Source organism: Armigeres subalbatus, chromosome 2 (assembly GCF_024139115.2).
Source record: "Armigeres subalbatus isolate Guangzhou_Male chromosome 2, GZ_Asu_2, whole genome shotgun sequence".
NCBI lineage: Eukaryota > Metazoa > Arthropoda > Insecta > Diptera > Culicidae > Armigeres > Armigeres subalbatus.
The window spans coordinates 125,235,354-125,255,162 of NC_085140.1; the positions used below are offsets into that span (position 1 = coordinate 125,235,354).

At 41.4% G+C, this 19,809-nt stretch overlaps 1 protein-coding gene across 1 annotated transcript in view; it reads left to right on the top strand.

The window, feature by feature from the left end:
- The first annotated feature begins 5,396 nt into the window (after positions 1-5,396).
- LOC134210801 (basic proline-rich protein-like) overlaps positions 5,397-19,809 on the top strand; it is a 55,854-nt gene continuing 41,441 nt past the window's right edge. The window contains exon 1 of the mRNA XM_062687080.1: positions 5,397-5,699. Within this exon, the coding sequence (XP_062543064.1) occupies positions 5,697-5,699 (3 nt within the window). The 5' untranslated portion in view covers positions 5,397-5,696. The remainder of the gene's footprint in view (positions 5,700-19,809) is intronic.

Consider the following 19,809-nt stretch of genomic DNA (forward strand, 5'->3'; position numbering starts at 1 on the left):
ATTTCTCTTGAGTACTGCTACTTTCGGCGACGGCCAGAGCATTCTAATCCCTTGTTTTTAATAGTTGGGGAAATTTTAAAGAGTTCGTCGATCGATTGATACCAAAATCTCGAAAATCGGTACTTTTTGTAAAGATCTCAAATTTGAAATACCTCCCTATCTTCACAAAGGATGTAATCCTACGTCAAAAATTAGCCCCCCTCCCCCCTAGAATTTTTTGTTAGTTACGCCAATATCCTATGGCTAACTGGAGTCAGCCTCTCCTTTTGGCACTTCTTGAGAAGGGCCACGTCCTTAAGAATAGGGGAAGAGGTGGTAAAATGAACAATTGGCTATATTTAGATTAAGGGCCGATGCCCACGTAGCGGTTTTTTACGCTGCGTGCACGCTCCGTTCACGCAAGATACCCAGCATTAAATGTAGTCGTGCACACGTTTACGTGTGCATTGCTCCATTTGATGCTGGGTACCTTGCGTGAACGCGGCGTGCACGCAGCGTTAAAAACCGCTACGTGGACATCGGCCCTAAAACACTAATTAGGCGTATGTTAACCATGCACAAGTTTTCCTCGAAATAAAATAAGGTACCTGAGCTGATATTTTGGTTGTGAGACCGAACGAATAGTTAATAATGTCCAAAATATCAAACGAGACCGTAAAAATATGGTCTGATGTAATTTTCAACCATTTTTCCGTAAGCATTAATTCTTAATAAATTCATCATAACATTAGTTCAAGCGGCAAATAGGACAACCTTCACAAAGATGTTGCAAGGGTAAATAGTAAATTTTTTGGTTTGCATCGTTATAAGAAGAGTTATTTATCACATGGCATGTATGCAGGTAAAATGGACACTTACATCAAACTTACAAAAAAATTTGATAAAAGTGTAATTGTAAAGCAGAAGTTCAAGAAACAAACCATATCAAATAACTAAGATAAAATTATGAATATTTAAATTAAATTAAAAAAAAACTGATGTTCCAAAAAATTGTCTTTTTCTTTTTTCAAAAGATATACCAATTTTTTAATAAGGCGCTCGTACTCTTAATTGGTTATATTTACGGTGCTGGAGTTTAAAAAATGAAAATTTGATGTTTAAAAGGGGTTTTAGAAGCGATGTTTATTTTACTACTAGAGAGTGTTCATTTTACCTGCACTATTTTTGTACATACGAAATTTCGATGTTTCGACCATATGAAACAATGTTTATTAGCGAAAAAATTGTTCAGTGCAATAAGAATATGAGTAAAATTGTTGGACTAAGTGGTAAAACTAACAAATTATCCTCGTTTTATGATTGATATTATATTATATATTTATTCAGACTAAGTCATCTTCCACCTGATCGATCCACCTGGCCCGCAGCGCACCTCACCTTCTTGTGCCCGTCGGATCGTTGTCGCGAACCATTTTCTCCGGGTTACTGTCCGACATTCTGGCTACGTGCCCGGCCCACCGCAGTCGTCCGATTTTCGCGGTGTGAACGATGGATGGTTCTCCCAACAGCTGATGCAACTCGTGGTTCATTCGCCTCCTCCACGTACCGTCCACCATGTGCACCCCACCATAGATGGTACGCAGCACTTTCCTTTCGAAAACTCCAAGTGCGCGTTTGTCCTCCACGATCATCGTCCAGGTCTCGTGTCCGTAGAGGACTACCGGTCTAGAAAAGTTTTGTAGATTGTCAGTTTGGTACGGCAGCGAACTCTATTCGATCGGAGCGTCTTGCGGAATCCAAAGTACGTACGACTTCCAGCCACTTCTTCTTCTTCTTCTTCTTATTGGCATTACATCCCTACATTGGGACAGAGCCACCTCGCAGCTGAGTGTTCATTAAGCACTTCCACAGTTATTACCTGCAAGGTTTGTAAGCCTGGTTACCATTTTTGCATTCGTATATCATGAGGCTAGCATGGAGATACTTTTATGCCCAGGGAAGTCGAGACAATTTCCTATCCGAAAATTGCCTAGACCGGCACCGGGAATCGAACACAGCCACCCTCAGCATGATCTTGCTTTGTAGCCGCGCGTCTTACCGCACGGTTAAGGACTTTGCGTCTCCAAATTTCTTTTCTGGTATTATTTTCGGCAGTCACCAGCGAGCCCAAGTACACAAATTCTTCAACCACCTCGATTACGTCACCTCCGATGCAAATTCGCGGTGAGTGGCTCACATTGTTTTCTCTTGAACCTCTTCCTATCATGTAGCTGGTCTTCGACGATCCGATCTCTTCAGTCTGCTGAAGGCTTCCTCCATCTTCTCAAAGTTACGTGCCATAATATCAATGTCGGCGACGAATTTACTTGCAATTGGTGCTAGTCGACGGCATAAAATTTGGTAGAGTACCTTGTAGGCGGCGTTCAACAATGTGATTGCGCGGTAGTTGCTACAATCCTGCTTATCGCCATTTTTGGAGATGGGACACCCGACATCTTCCATCCATTCCTGCGGAAAAACCTCATCCTCCAAAACCTTGGTAATTACCCAGTGCAGCGCTGTAGCCAGTGCCTCACCACCGTGTTTAAATAGCTCTCCTGGAAGTTGGTCAACCCCAGGGGCTTTGTTGTTCTTCAACCGGCCAATCTCCTCCTGGATTTGCTGGAGATCCGAAGCCGGTAAAATTATGTCCTGCACGCGTTCTCCCAGGTTCATCACCATACCGCCATATTCGTCTGCCACATCGCCATTCAGGTGTTCTTCGTAGTGCTGCCACAACCTTTGGATCACGTCATGCTCGTTCGTAAGAAGGTTCCCGTTTATGTCCTTACACATATCAGGCTGTGACACGTAGCCCTTATGTGAACGGTTCAACTTCTCATAAAACTTTCGTGTGTTATTAGCGTGGTACAGTTGCTCCGTCTCTTCATGGTCTCGATCTTCCTGCTGACGCTTTTTCCTCCGGAAAATCAAGTTTTGTTTGTTCCGCGCCAGTTTATATCGTGTCTCATTCGCTCTCTTGTGGTGTTGCAGCAATCTCGCCCATGCTGCATTCTTCTCCTCAACTAACTGCTCACATTCGCCGTCATACCAGTTGTTTCTCTGATCCGGTGGCACCGTGCCTAGTAAAGCGGCTGCGGTGCTTCCAATAATTTCGGGTCGAATATCTCAGCCATCTTCAAGAGACACTGCGCCTAGCTGCTCTTCCGTTGGGAGTGCCACTTCCAGCTGCTGAGCGTAGTCTTGGGCTAGTCTACCGTCTTGTATTCGCCCAATGTTAAGCCGCGGCGTTCGACTATATCGTTCGGTAGGATTTAATATTCGCACTGCGGTAAGTGCGGACGTTCGTGATGTCGGAGAAGAATTTACCGTCGATTACAACGTGGTCGAATTGGTTTTCCGTTTCTTGGTTAGGTGATCTCTATGATCTAAGCCTCCTCTTAAGAGGTTCGGAAGCCTCCTTTCAAGAGGCTCGGAAGCCTCCTTTCAAGAGGCTCGGAAGCCTCCTTTCAAGAGGCTCGGAAGCCTCCTTTCAAGAGGCTCGGAAGCCTCCTTTCAAGAGGCTCGGAAGCCTCCTTTCAAGAGGCTCGGAAGCCTCCTTTCAAGAGGCTCGAAGCCTCCTTACAGGAGCCGCGAACCCTCCTTTCAAGAGGCTCGGAAGCCCCCTTCCAAGAGGCTCGAAGCCTCCTTTCAAGAGGCTCGGAAGCCTCCTTTCGAGAGGTTCGGAAGCCTCCTTTCAAGAGGCTCGGAAGCCTCCTTTCAAGAGGCTCGGAAGCCTCCTTTCAAGAGGCTCGGAAGCCTCCAAAATTTCTCAACGTATTGGAGAGAGCTTGATGTATAAACTTAATTTGAATTGGAAAGTTTCAGGTTTCTTTTTCCATATATCTTATAAGTAAAATTTATTATGAGGGGGTACCTTAAAGAATGCAAAAGTTCGAAGGGGTACCTCTTAGAGAAAAGGTTGATAACCGCTGCTGTAAAGGATTGTGTAAGCTTTTTCGACAAGAAATAACGGGTACTGTTATCGTATTTTGACTTTCCAAAGCATGAACTGATTAATATATGTGACATGAATAAAAAATTGTAAATAGTTGAAGTTGATACTGTCTGCATCTCCCTAAAAAATATGTATGGAAAAGGGAAATTTGATTAAACGTTTTACCTTTCTCGCACAACAAAGTTTTTTGGGAAAGATCTGGTATCATGTATCAAATTCTACTTTCTACTTTTCTACTTTCCGGTGCTTAGTGTGGCGCGTAAAAGCTGGAAACAGAGCTCTTCAATGAATTAGGACGCTGTAACTGCTTTAGATCCTGAGGCTTGGGCTTCTGGAAATACTTGAGTAGCATAGCATATGTCAGATGACAATTCTAACCTCAACATGAATTCAGCGATCCAGAATTACTCTTTGGTGAAAAATTCGAGCAGCATATTAGATTTTGTCATGTATTTGTATGGGGCGTGCCACCATGACGCCGCTGATGTTGTGACCGGCGCACAGGACTAGTTTCAAATCGATCGGTTGAGCTATTACCAAGAAATCGAGGCCACTGCTAAGCCATTTTTGAAAAAAAACACGATATAGAGATAATTGCTTTGAAAGCTTCAACTCAATACTGTGCAATGTTAAATTAACTTATGTTATAATTTTAAAGAAACAGTTTTTGAGAAAAGCGCCGTAAGAAAATAAAAAAGTCAAATTTTTCGACCCAATCAAGTGAAAATGACCTCTCTAATGCTAAAACAACCATTGCCAGATTTAGAATTCGTATCAGAAACTAAGCATCCGGCAGGTACGAGACTGCGTGGAGCACAGCGAGCAAGGTGAGCAGACCAGGTGCAAAACGACTTGGCGAGCATGGGGCGCATTCGAGGATGGAGAGATGCGGCCTCGAACTGTGTATTGTGGTGTCAAATTGTTGATTCAGTGTTATCTGTTTAGATGTAAACTAAATAAATGAAGCACCCGTATCTTAAGCAGGTAGTCTGCAAAATACAAAAGAAATCTAAACTTGATTGAGATCCAAGATCTAAGCATCATCCAACAATTCTTCCTACGCATCCTAAACACGGCATTGTAGACCACTCCGCGAGAACAGGAAACCAACTTGCAGTAGGGGATGATCTGAGCAGAACCCTCTGCTCTCAGTTAAGCGTTCTGTTAATTCTGACGATCGCGCGAAATCTCACACTCTTCTCAGATGTTCTCTCGCAATCAGAAAAAAGCTCGCCAAAGCTTGCCGTCTTCGACGTGAAGACGTCATACCGACCACGCCAAACCCTCTCGAGATCGAGAGGAAACCGGCACTACTACTGGCTGATGGATGCTTCTGCTTAGAGGATGGTAATGAGCACATTCGTAAGGGATGCAATCGCATCCCCTCGTGCGGGTGATGAACCACGATGGCACGGCGGCGGACTCCCCACCCAATGATCGTATAAATATACGGTCCCGTTGGGCCCAGGCCACGAGTCTGTCGGCGGCTGTCGATCGAGTTGATGTTTTGACCTGGAAAGGTCCCGCGGCTTTTTTGTTGTTGTGTTCTGGTTGGTAACTTTTCGTGATCGCGAGTGAGTGCACGCCATTAAAGGACTATCAGATCGAGGGTTGTGGATTATCGTTGGTGCGTTTGGTCAAGTGGGCCCTCGACAAAAAATAGAAGATAAGGACTCTCGATTGATTAAGTGGTTTCCACGCGCCAAGTGATTTGTCGACCGGCGAGATCTTAGGCACGAGCAGCGGGGAGTTATTAAAGATGGTGAGATAATTTGCTGTTGTTTTCGGTGGTTTCTGACATTCGTCGGATTAAAATAATAAGCCGTGTTATTCTGCGTGCGGACTTTTCAAGTGTTAATGACTATGTTGAGCATTTTTGGACAGTTTTGATAGCCCGGTGACATTTAACTCGAAATGAGGTGAATTGCAATTGCACGCAGAAGGGTCGTCATCGGTGTCAACGCAACGGTCGGAGTTTACTGAAAGAGTGGATTACACAGGCTGACTTTAGTGTATGGAAGACTCTCTGATCAGGTGTAGAAACAAAACAGCATCGATGTGGTTTATGCGGACTTGAAAAAAAAAATGAATGAAGCTGGCCAACTGCGGGAGATCGTTATCGGCACGTTACCAACATTGGATCGTGATTGATGTTGGAAATGTTGTGACTACCCTGGGCAGGATGAATGCATTGTGCGAAAAAGGTTTCGCAGTGTGATGTCATATGTGTCATGGTAAACCGTTGATTAGGACTGGCGATACGCAGAGGTGGTGCAGTTTGAAGTGAGGCGTGATAGGATTATGCAAATAGCATTGACATTTTAGAAGAGTTCTGCATGCATAATCAAAAGAAAGAGAGGTGGTTTTGTGTGCCAATTTAATATAGAATAAAAATAATCTTCTTCGAAACTAAGCATAAAAAACTGAATATTCTGCATCAAGGATAAATTGCTAACTGGAAGGATAATCAACGGCTAAAAAAAAATCTTAGCAGTCCGTAATACAACTAGGGCAAACCGCCAAATGTTGAACGGCTAATTTTGTCGCCTATTGTTGAACTTCCATAAGAAATGCACGTGCGTTTAACATTTGGCGAATTACCCTAGAACTCAAAAACCATGTGAAAAATAATGAATTTTTCATAGGAAATTTGTAAATAATCATTACGATTACCGGAGAATTATAAATATTTTTAAAAAACATAAGCATATAACAACTGTTTGAACTGTCTAAGACGAGTTTAGTACTTTCCATTTAATTCCACTACGTATTGTTATCTTTGCAGATACGTATTTCGACCTCAACTGTCAGGCCATCTTCAGTGCCTCGTACTTAACTCGACTTCAAGTACGAGTTAAGTACGAGACACTGAACACGGACTCACAGTTGAGGTCGAACATCTGTAAAGATAACAAAACGTAGTGCAATTAAATGGAAAGTACTAAACTCGTCTTAGACAGTTGAAGACATTCCACTAAAAGAGCTTAAATATTTTTTCTCGAGTTTTTAAAACCAAGAAGATATTAAATCAGTAGAATCACGCATAACAAAAACAAATCAAACATTTCCGTCAATAAATCCAAATTCATGATAAATCATTGCAAAATTGTTTGCAAAATTGTCAGTCTGAAGCTGAAAAGTAAAAGAAAATTTATTCAACTTTTCGTTATAAAATCACCAGCTTCAACATTCTTTCCCATTCAATTAAAAGCTGTAATCCCATTGAATTTAGTATATTTGGCTTCAAAAAAACATAAATATATTTACAGTGTGCCATTCTGTTTTTATAAATCACGACAATCTTCGAGTAAATTTCGTTTCTGTTACACTAGACAAGTCGTAAATTCACCAGTTCAACACTTCAGTAAAGTCCTAAGGACTGTATCGAAAATAAGTTATCCACTTTCAAAGTGTTACTACTCAGAAGCTCATGAAGGTATTGGTTTATTCATATGTCAAGTTTCAAATCAGAATTTGTTTGATTGTTGAAAATTTGTTGTTTCCGATGTATTGAAATTGAAAGTGATATTGAAATTCGCGTTTTGGACACATGGCTTCGTAAGAAAGGCATCGAGACGGATAATTTGACTAAGCGTTTAGCTATCTACCCCCAAAGGTAAAACTTCATGGCCAACAAGCTTGGGGAATACTACAAGTTCGCTAACCTGTCGGAAAAGAAAGAAAATCAAAATCAAGTGACCAGAATTTGGCCCAGAAAGTAATCATGTTATAAAGCAAGGCAATTGTATTCCGATTTGTGGCCAGGAAGAAAAATTCTTGAATAAATGTTCGAATAGTGCAATATTTATTCAGTATTATATTTTTTCATAAAACTTTACAAACAGAATTAACATATTAACAGAATTAACATATTGCTAGACAAATTTTTAGAAATTTTTAAAATTTATCCGATTTTATTCGAATAAAATAGTGTGGTTAACTTATTTTCGATACAGTCCTTACTAATAGGGTGAAACAGTCACCATTGAAACAAGCCAAAAATACAGGCCGAAACGTCGGGCAAAACAAAACTAATCGTTTTGACTAAATTAAACTGCGAAAGCCACACAATAAAACACCAAATCTTCCAGTCGCATTTCTTTTGTAAAATTCGATAATCTTAAGAATGTCAAGAAGTATGATATGCTTTTTGAAAGGTTTTGATACTCTTCTAAAAGCTATATTAGTTCTGAAAATCAAAAAAAAAAAATACAAATTATGTGAATCCGCTAAAACTTCTCTAGTCCTGATTAAATATTTTAAGAATTGATTATATTGCCACCGCAAGCATAACTGTCCCATTTTGCAATGGATTTCATACCAACAAGGGATAAACGCTTTTATCTGCAGTATATGTAGTAGGTATATGATCGATATTTCAACACCAGAACTGTTGCCCAAATCAGAGACAAGCTTAATGGTGGCTACCGCTTCTGCATATAAGCAAGAGATCTTGGATTCACTAGCAGGCCTGTTTCTTCCATATTTTCTGTATGTCTTAGTTCTTTCTATGTTTCTTGATCTACCAAAAAACGATTCCTACTGTTACTAACATTAACAGATGCAAAAACTCCCGTGGCACCTATGAGAGTTCTCTGCACACTTCTTTAATAGGTGTCCATCCTTTCCCCTAAAACATACGCTATCGCGTGGCCAGGACAGATATCGACTATTGGACAGTGTTTCTGTGGTAACGGATGGAAGAGATCCCGACCAGTTAGTCATAACAAAATTTTATCACAATTATATCAGTATGTGTTACAAATAACAAAACTTGCAATAATTTTGTTATAAATTCTCTGGAGGAATTAAAATAGGAATAGGAAAAAAACGAAGGTACCACCTTCAGTATAAATTGAACCTACATTCAAAGTTGAACCAGCTGGACAAAGTTAATTGCCTACATTATGGATAATCATAATCTTTTCAATAACATAATTTGCTATATTTCTCGGGCAGCAGGGACTATGTCCAAGGGCTTGACGATCCCTCCCCAGGCCATCTGCGAGTTGTGGGGCTTGCCTAGGATGTGGTGGGGTGGACCCTGTTAAATTCCTATGAAAAGCTGCATGTATCCGCAAGTAGGCTCCACCAAAGAGACCGTGTGTCGCTCAAAGCGCACAAGCCCAAGTCCTGGTATTATGTGGGACGCTAAACAGCCCTGACACGACGGCCCTCCGACGAGACAGGAGATTTGCGCAAGCCCAATAAGCCGCCTGGAAAACCAATAATTACGAACAATATAAGAGATAAAGGGAGACCCGACGACGAGAAAGAAGCGTTCTACGCACAGCTGGAGCAGACATACGATGGATGCCCACTTCGGGACGTCAAAATCGTCATCGGTGACATGAACGCACAGGTAGGAAGGGAGGAAATGTATAGACCGGCCATCGGACCGCATAGTCTGCACACCGTATCGAATGACAACGGCCAACGATGCATAAACTTCTGCAGCCTCCCTCGGAATAGTAGTCCAAAGCACCTTCTTTCCCCGCAGAATTATCCACAAGGCCACATGGAGATCACCTAACCAAGAAACGGAAAATCAAATCGATCACGTTCTAATCGACGGTAAATTCTTCTCCAACATCACGAACGTCCGCACTTACCGCAGTGCGAATAATGAATCCGACCACTACCTCGTTGCAGTATGCCTGCGCTCAAAACTCTCGACGGTGTACAACACGCGTCGAAGTCGGACGCCGCGGCTTAACATTGGGCGGCTACAAGATGGTAGACTAGCCCAAGAATACGCGCTGCAGCTGGAAGTGGCACTCCCAACGGAAGAGCAGCTAGGCGCAGCGTCTCTTGAAGATGGCTGGAGAGATATTCGATCCGCCATTGGTAGCACCGCAACCGCTGCACTTGGCACGGTGCCCCCGGATCAGAGCAGACATGCGTGACATGAGCAGACAAAACTCGATTTTCCGGAGAAAAAAGCGCCAGCAGGAAGATCGATACCGTGAAGAGACGGAGCAACTGTACCGCGCTAATAACACACGAAAGTTCTATGAGAAGTTAAACCGTTCACTTAAGGGCCACGTGCCACAGCCTGATATGTGTTAGGACATAAACGGGAACCTTCTTACGAACGAACGTGAAGTGATCCGAAGGTGGCGGCAGCACTACGAAGAACACCTGAATGGCGATATGGCAGACGAAGATGGCGGTATGGTGATGGACCTGGGAGAACGCGCGCAGGACATAATTTTACCGGTTCCGGATCTCCAGGAAATTCAGGAGGAGAACAACAAAGCCCCTGGGGTTGACCAACTACCAGGGCCCTGTAACATAATCAGACTAATGATATTAGCTACATGTTACAAGTTACAAGTCAACAAATTACAAGCACTTGCAATTTGCGTTGCATAATGATGTTTTGCCAACTAATAATATTAGTACTTGTATTATTAGTAAGGTTGAAATTACAAGTCCGTCAGGTTCATTTACCTGTCAAAATTTATCCGACAGTTCACTGTCAATGCGGAGGTAAACGATTTGTTTACGTTTGTTTGCAAATTTGTGGATAGAATATATATTTTGACTGCGATAGGTATGCACGGAACATGAATTATTATCTCTGTAAATTTATTGATTCCGGTTTAAGCCGGCTTCGAGGTATTGGCACTTTTAACCAAGACAATGTAATGCACACTGGAGTCGTTTTTACGTGGTCAGTCAATCCCAAGACTTAAGTTTTAATTAAGGCGATTTGTAAGATCCGCGAACGTATCCTTCATGATAAATCGAATCATGATAGACTTGTTTGTTGTGTGTTTTTGAAACGGGTTTAATTTACGTGTATTGTGATACTTATGCGAGTTTGGATTTTGCTTCTAATTCGATTATGAAATTTGGACGATTTTTTATTTTAGTTCAAAATACTAACTGATGAAAATATCGTAATAAATTCTACTCAGAATTTAGGTAGTTTTTACGTTTTTCCTTTCTTTCCCATGATTGTTGTCGAAAATAAAGAAATATGCATATGCAATAAAGTCAACTTTGGGTAAACTAAACTCAGCTTCGGTTAATATGTGTTAAGTGGATTAGGTTAAACTACTAAGAGTGAAATCAGTAGTGATTCAGTTTCATTCCAAAACTACTATTCTAGTTTGACTCTGGAGCAAATTAGATCAAAAACGCTGGTTTCCCCCGCAATGTTCCATTCATGTTTTTCAAAATTTCAGTTAAATGAAATCATTATGTTGCTGCCAAGAAAGACGCCGTGATTGCAAAGTAGATTAATCCGTAGATAAAATGACGCATTCATACACAAAACCAATTGAAAAATATTTGAATCCCGTGGTCTGCAGAAAATAGAACGGAGCGTTATACCAGTTTTATTTTTTTGACAGTTGACTATACCAACTGAATCTAGAACAGTTGCTGGAAAAAATAATGTTCCAGAATCATATTCAAACTGACAACCCCGAACGATTTGAATCACTGCTGATTTTATTCTAAGTGTTAGGAAATTCATTTTACTCAAAATTGGGTTATTGGTCCAAAGTACGGATTTGAGCTAAAACAGAGCTAAAAGAGAAGACAATGTGAGCCACCCACCGCGAGTTTGCATCGGTGGTGACGAAATCGAGGTGGTAGAAGAATTTGTGTACTTGGGCTCACTGGTGACTGCCGAGAATGATACCAGCAGAGAAATTCGGAGACGCATAGTGGCTGGAAATCGTACGTACTTTGGACTCCGCAAGACGCTCCGATCGAATAGAGTTCGCCGCCGTACCAAACTGACAATCTACAAAACGCTCATTACACCGGTAGCTCTCTACGGACACGAGACCTGGACGATGCTCGTGGAGGACCAACGCGCACTTGGTGTTTTTGAAAGGAAAGTGCTGCGTACCATCTATGGTGGGGTGCAGATGGCGGACGGTACGTGGAGGAGGTGAATGAACCACGAGTTGCATGAGCTGCTGGGAGAACCATCCATCGTTCACACCGCGAAAATCGGACGACTGCGGTGGGCCGGGCACGTAGCCAGAATGTCGGACAGTAACCCGGTGAAAATGGTTCTCGACAACGATCCGACGGGCACAAGAAGGCGAGGTGCGCAGCGGGCAAGGTGGATCGATCAAGTTGAAGATGACTTGCGGACCTTCCGTAGATTGCGTGGTTGGCGACGTGTAGCCATGGACCGAGCCAAATGGAGAAGACTCTTATATACCGCACAGGCCACTTCGGCCTTAGTCTGAATAAATAAATAAATATTTTTTTATTTAAAATATCATCGTATATTGGACGCCTTTGTATGTTTTTTCACCTTTATACAATTGTCTGGTTTAAAAGAACTGAGAATTTCACAGGATCAAATGCGATCGTTATGCTCCGATTTTATCTTAAATTAAAACAAACTCCCTATCAATACATCTATTATTTGGAAACGGTTTTGATTTACTATTCACGAACAAAAATTATACGCGTTTTTTACAGTCTACTCCAGGAATGGAATGCTCCTCAGAGCGAATCAGGAGAAGAAAAAAAAAGCTCACTGCTCTCGACACACGAATCTTTGCTCTTCTCTTTTGTACTTTTGCGTTTCTCTCTTTTTCGGGTAGCTCCGAAATATATTCATTTCTCAATGATAATCAAATGGTTTGACTCAATGAGGTGAAGAAAAAGTTGCTCATTGAGTATCTTTGAGCCTCTTTCCGAAGGACGGAATTGGTGATGGCGAATAAATTTATGATAATTAGTTGGCTAATCTAGTCAGAAGGTTATTGTATTTATCGTGTTCGTTTAGAAAACAGTTCAATCACTGTCATAATGCGTGTTTAGGACTATTCCATTTAATTTTTACACGTTGAAGACATTTCCTTAAAAGAGCTTAATAAGAGCTTAAAAATTGAAGCAGTCGAACATATATTGTATTAATCGATCAAAACGGTATACACAGGAGTTGCTTTTCATGCGGTTTAATATTAAGCTTCCTTTTTATGTGGATTTTGGGTCTCACGCGTTTTAACGCGTTTACACAATATTTTGGAGAAGGTCTTGGTACCTTTATGCCACTACGATCAAGGGATCGCTCCCTAGCCCTTCCCTTTTCATCTTCTTCAATCATCATCATCATTCTATCTATATATAAATAAATGATTTTGCTTTTCCTTTAAGGCATTATAACTTATGAACGGGTTGGCCGATTTGCAAGATTTACTCACCAATCGAATCGTTTTAGGCTCTTCTGTGTTTATGTATATAAAAAATATAACAATTTGCTGGGGAAACTTGAGAAGTTGTCTAAAAGACGAGCTCGGTGGTCTAGTGGCTACCGCTTCTGCTTTATAAGCAAGAGGTCGTGGGTTCAATTCCAGGCTCGTCCCTTTCCTACTTTGTATTTCTATCTTAGTTCTTTCCGTGTTTCACGTTCTACCAAAACGATTCCTACTGTTATAACCTTCCACACAATTCCAAAACCTCCCGTGGCACCTATGAGAGGTCGTAGAGTTCTCTGCATCTTTCTTAGGGGCCCCATACACGCTCCGACGTGTTGTACAACTTTGACTCCACCCTCAGAAAATTTGGTTCGGTCGGAGTAAAGTCGGACCGTCTGTGGGTAAGTTGAATTGCCCAACGGTTGTACAACTTGCCCACAGACGCTCCGACTTTACTCCGACCGAACCAAATTTTCTGGGGGTGGAGTCAAAGTTGTACAACATGTCGGAACGTGTGTGGGGCCCCTTAAGTAGGTGTCCAACTAGCCATCCTTCCCCTTCCTCAGCATTCGCAAGGACGTGGCCAGGACAAATCTCGACTATTGGAGAGTACATTGCTTCCATCTAAGAGTTAGTGATTAGTCCCGAATCAATATCTGTGGTAACGGATGAAAGTGATGCTACTCTCATACAATAATCTTGGCTTGTACCACCTACGAATTTGTGCGAACTGCTAAATGCTAATGCTAATGCTAATGCTAAACTTGAGAAGTTGTCTAAATGCAACGGTTTCATGAGTTCCATCAAGCTCGAACTGAAATCGATCTAGAGTGCGACGCCTCAATCAATTAAATGATTGACAGATCAAAAATAAAGCCCGAGCGAGATCGGGCAGGTTCGCCTAGTATAAGATTATTTCGTCAATAATCTCTTTGCCTTTGCTGCCTGTTGTTTAGAAGCAGTAAATTATTAATGTAAAGATAGAATGGTGTTCATTTCTACCCGCTCATGGATGTGATACACGGTCCCTATTCTCATGCTAGTCTCATAAAGGTGCGAATGTGTGAGGCTGTTGTGCGGGTAGCGATGGTATGACAGAAGTGTGCTTTCATTTCTCTGTACGTTCAGTTGGAAAGAACGTAAAGTAAAAATTATCGTTATCTAAACATTATATAAACATACACATAACACATCAATCATAATACACACGAAATACATCACTATAATAAAACTGAACTAAATAATCTATGGTTGTAGTGTTAATTTGTGTCACGAAAGTATGCTGTAAAAACTCACTGTAGAGTAGCTGGCGATAGATTAAAATCAAAGAGATGGAACACTTCGTTGAAACTGGACGACATATATCGAACTGGATCATGCTGACCGTAACGACTGTTTCGAGTACCAAGTTGAATGAAATCCCTCCTCCTCAGCGGACGCATAGGAGCGTAAAAATTCATCCTGTTAAGTATTGCTGGAGAGTCAAAAGCACCATTCAGGATTTTCGCTACGAACATGGCCTGTGCCACACGGCGTCGAACATCTAAGGTATCCAGTCCAAGCAACCGACAGCGGTTTTCATACGGGGTGAAATGTTGGCCATCACGCCAAGGGAGATTGCGCAATGCAAAACGCACGAACTTTTTGCACAGATTCGATCTTCGAAATCCAAGTGGTTTGGTAAGGGCACCAGACAGTGACAGCAAATTCCAAAATTGATCGTACAAGCGCACAATATAGTGATCGCAGGGAATGAGGGTCAAGGAATCCTTTGGCGATTTTCATTATAAAGCCAAGTTGTCGGTTTGCCTTAGAAATCACGTTATCGTAGTTGAAACGGAAGGTTAGTGCGTCGTCAAGTGTAACTCCTAAATCCCTGATGTGGTTCACTCGCTCAAGAACTGTCCCAGACAGCGTGTAATTATAGATGATAGGTTTTCGTTTTCTGCTGAACGTTATTGTCTGACATTTATGGATACTGAGTGACAAGCAGTTTCGCACGCACCACCCCTCTAAACGGGATAAAAGCATTTGCAGTTGAATGCAGTCTTCAAGACGGTGACAGTGTCACATCGTTGACGAATATCGAAAACAATAATGATCCTAGATTACTCCCTTGTGGTACGCCAGATGGAGTGACGAAGGGATCCGAAAGAGATGATCCGATTTTCACACGCAATTTTTGATCCGTCAGGTAAAATATAAACCAATCAATACACGTAATGGAAACTCCCAACTTCTTAAGTTTACCAAGTAGAATACGATGATCCACTCGGTCGAAAGCAGCTTTAAGATCTAAGTATACCGCATCCACTTGCCGCCCATTGTCAAGAGCCTCAATACAAGTTGTTGTGAATTCTATCAAGTTGGTCGCGACCGATCTATTAGGAGAAAATCCATGCTGGTCCGTAGAGATGTACTGCCTGCAACAGGCGAAGAGCGTGTCGTTCATTATTAGGGGGAAAGACAGCTTTGGCAGGTTTTGTTCTATTATTGGCAGGGGGTCTTTGTCGACCAAATTTTATGAAATTTGGCCACAATATTCTTTGATATGCACAGAATGTTTGGGGCAAATTTGAGCCTAGTCATTTATAAAAAAATACCCCTGCCAATAATAGAACAAAACCTGCCAAAGCCGTCATTCCCCCTATTTCAAAAACTTGCGAACAAGCGGAGAGAGTGGTTATTCCACAGAGAACATTACTTGGTTGGCATGTGTACAAAAATACATATGAGAGAGTTAGTTCTGAAAATGTATTGCGAGAGTTCAGCTGGTTGTCGAATTGGGAATTTGGTTTCATCAGTACCCGCTAAGCTGCGGAGGACGACGAGGTCCTTCGTAGCTTAGTAGGGAAAGCGCCTGTCTAGCATACTGGGGTCGTGGGATCAAAGCTAACCGAAGGGGCAATTACCCTCCAATACCTCAAGTAATTAATTTCCACTCCGGGTGGCTTATTACCCGGCATATAAGCAATTAACTTTGAATGTACTGATATCTTTACTGATACTGATATCCAAATAAAAAATATTATAAATAATACCATCTGGCATCATGTCGGCGTTGAACGTGCATATTTTTGTTTGCGTCGCATTTTCTACCATCCCGAGAGAGAATGAGAGTAAGATGTTGAGAGACTGAGCGAAATTTTGCTTAGGCCGGGAATTGGTTTGGATGTGATGATGATGATGATGATACTACCATCTATTGTAGCAAGGCATCTGCCGATAGCACTGGCCATATCTGACAAACGATTTGATCATGATTATACTATTGTATGTATTTCATCAAACTCCTGTATGAAGGGCCAAAAATGGGTGGGGTGGTTCCATAAGCAAAGACACTTATGCGAATCCACGGGATGAATAGATAATCTCCTTCCAGAAGAAAATTCGTACACACAAAATTATAATCTAGCCCTCGTTTCCCAGATTGACCCAATAGATGGGGAGAAGAGCCCGCCCTTTATCCACGAGATGTTAACAATAGGAAGTTGGCGATTCCACTCTTCCTATCCAAATCGCTTTAATCGGGTGCCCTGATGTTTTTTTTTGTCAGTGGTCATATAATTTGGTAAATATTTATGTATATATATATCATGTATAATGGAATTCTCTCACCAAGTTTTAATTCGTATGTCCTGAATGAGGGAGGACCTTTCTTCAACATCAGCTAATTTTAGATTTGTGCTGCCTTCAGAGATGGAAAACCAATAGTTCGGAATATTCTTGGATAAATTGCAAAACAGACTTCTTGATTTCTGAAAAGATGAAATAACAGGACAGATGGCAGTATCATAGATAATTACGTGAGCGTCTTGATTAAAATGAATATGTATTCTTAATTAATTGCATATTATTCGGCAACTCGGCCGTACGAAAACCATTTTTTTGTTAAATATCTTGGCTGTGCATATGCACAGCCAAGATATTTAACAAAAAAAAAAAAAAAAATATGTATTCTTATTTTTTTCACAATCATTAATCATTTCACAATCATACAAAAGCAAAGAGGACCAAAATTCTATAAGAATGCAAGAAAAATGTCCAAATGCCGGGAATTGGTTTGGAAGTGGGCCGGAAATGCAATCACTATGACTGAAATGAGTGCTGCTCATCGTTAATTTAACTCAAATAAAGGCTTTTTCAAACGATGTTAACCAAGAAAGCTATTTTTAAGCAGAAGTGAACCCCATTGTAGTATTGCACGGCCCACAAAATTCAGGAAAAGTTGCTTCCTATCATAAATATCAATTAAATAATGCAGTCGTATTCATGTTAGGCCGGGATTGGAGTAAGAAACCCTAAATGATAAAAAATAGTCAGTGAAGATGCTCCCTGAGCCTACGTTCTGTTACCTGTATCAGTTATTGACGGAAAAAAGGCTTTCGAAAATCAGTCAAACGGTTGATTGCAGATGTAGTCCCTACACGCTACGGCGCTGCATACAATGCATTACTTGTCATAACTATTGTCGTAATATCCCATTTAATTACACCACTTGATTGTACCTTTGACAGATATATATTTCGTCCTCAACAGTAAGGCCGTCTTCAGTGTCTCGTACTCGACTCGACTTATCGTACGAACTCGTCTTATGACAAGTGAAGACATTCCACTAAAAGCTCAAAATAATTTTCTTATTCAATGCATGTTGTTTTTATTTAATTTGTTGAAAAATATAATGGTTAACATATTTTGATGTACGAAAAATTTGCAGACACCCTGTAGTAAAATTGATCTACAAAGATAAATATTGATTCCATAATAATCGCTTAGCTTGTTTTGCGCTTCGCTGGGAGACACCCTTTTCCTGTTACCTATAGCATTCTATAAAACGTTCAATACTTGTTTAGTAGTTTGAGCTAATGGCACATGGTATTAAACACACGCAGCCCACAAAAATGTCCTCAGCCATTTAACATTCTTCTGTCGCTCATTGTCACATAGGCTAGCCCTATTACATCACCGACCCGACCACCGCACTTATATGCGCTCCTCGTGCTTAACGTAGTCGTCGCAGCGTGTCACTGTTTATTTTACCCCAACAGAAGACTCCGGCATCGATAACAACTTTTGAAGACGTCTTCAATTGAAGTACCAATAGTTCTTCAAAAGCCAAAGCATCTTCCACCTTCGTCCCACTTGTCCATGCTCCCATTTTCCTAAACGACTTACCGATCTGCTGCCATAATTTTACTTCAAGGGATATGCACCACGACGACGATCGGTTTGAACTTTTCGCCACTTCATCAATCACCCACAATTGCTCAATCACCGCACCGCCATCATCATGAGCGCTATTGAGCGTGATAATTGAAAAACAATTCCAATCGAGAAGGTAAAAACGCAGATTAACTCACCTATTTGTGTAGTTACCATTTTTTCAGTTTGTCTCGAAACGATAGTATATGTTCTAGTCATGGCATTGTATATATTTTTCATTTAATCAAAATGTCTAACATCGTCTATTCCCTAGTGCTGGTCTATTAAGCTCTTTCGATTTTTAATGTGATATCAGTACCATTCATTAGCCGACAAACGAAGTCTGCAAACCAACAATTGAACAACGCCCACGCTCCACCGTCACCCTCTTCAGCTGACGACAGATGCTTACTGCTGACACAAAGCGTACCTACCTATGTACATGAAGTGCGGAATAACATTGTTATTGTTTTGTGATTTCGCTCTCGGTGAGCCGAAAGGTGAAGAAGACCCGTTTGCTATTAGCTCATTGATGGTTTATGCTTTGCGCGCGGTTTTTATTGATTCTGTGGTTTATTGGAGAGTGGGCACTAAGTGAAGAAAAAAAAGTGCGGAGGCTCGGCTGAAACGTTCCTACCTGAAGATAATAATGCCTGCTCGATGGCCCTCGCGAGGTAACAGAATTCAATGAGCAGCGCATTTAAGTTAAGGTGCTAAGGTTGAGATGACAAAGAGATGGAAGGTTATTGTGCATATCAACAGTTATCGAAAAGTGGTGTTACCTGAAGTAGGTTAGTCAGTTTAGTGTTTCGAAATTCGCAAATATTAATAGCAAGGTAACAGCAAAAATAAAACGATACTAAATAAAAATGAAGACCATAAAATAGTTGCTTTTATGGTATTTTTCTTACATGATGCAACATGTCTCTAGTTAAAAACCTTTCCGTTATCTCGAATCGGAACACAATCGATCTGACTGAGGTATTTCTTCATATCCGTTTGTCTCGTGTAGTGATCTTCTCTTCGCCTCTGTTTAGACGATTTCTCAGCAATCTCGAGCACTGTCCGGATTGTATCCACTGTCGATACTCTTTTGCGGAATCTGAACTGCAACATTGACAGTCTCCGTTCACCCTCCTTACAGTTCGTCAGCCTGTTGAGGATGATCCTCTCCAGGAGTTTCCCAACTGTGTCTATCAGGCATGTAGGCCTATACGAGGCCGGTTTCCCTGGTTGTGGCAGCAGTACCAGCTACTGGGTCTTCCTCGTCCAACACTTCTGAAATACCGTTCTGAACGTATCCGTAAATCGCAGCTTTCAGAGTAACCTTTGGTTTTCCATCTGGACCTGGCACTTTTTTCGAATTTCAGGCGCCTCATTACTTCTGCCAGGTCTCGCCTTGTGGATACTTGTCGACCCTCGGCAATTGCTTTCTCTACTTCGTCATACGGTCGTATTTCGGGAAAACACCCTCCACGATATCGGTCAGCATAA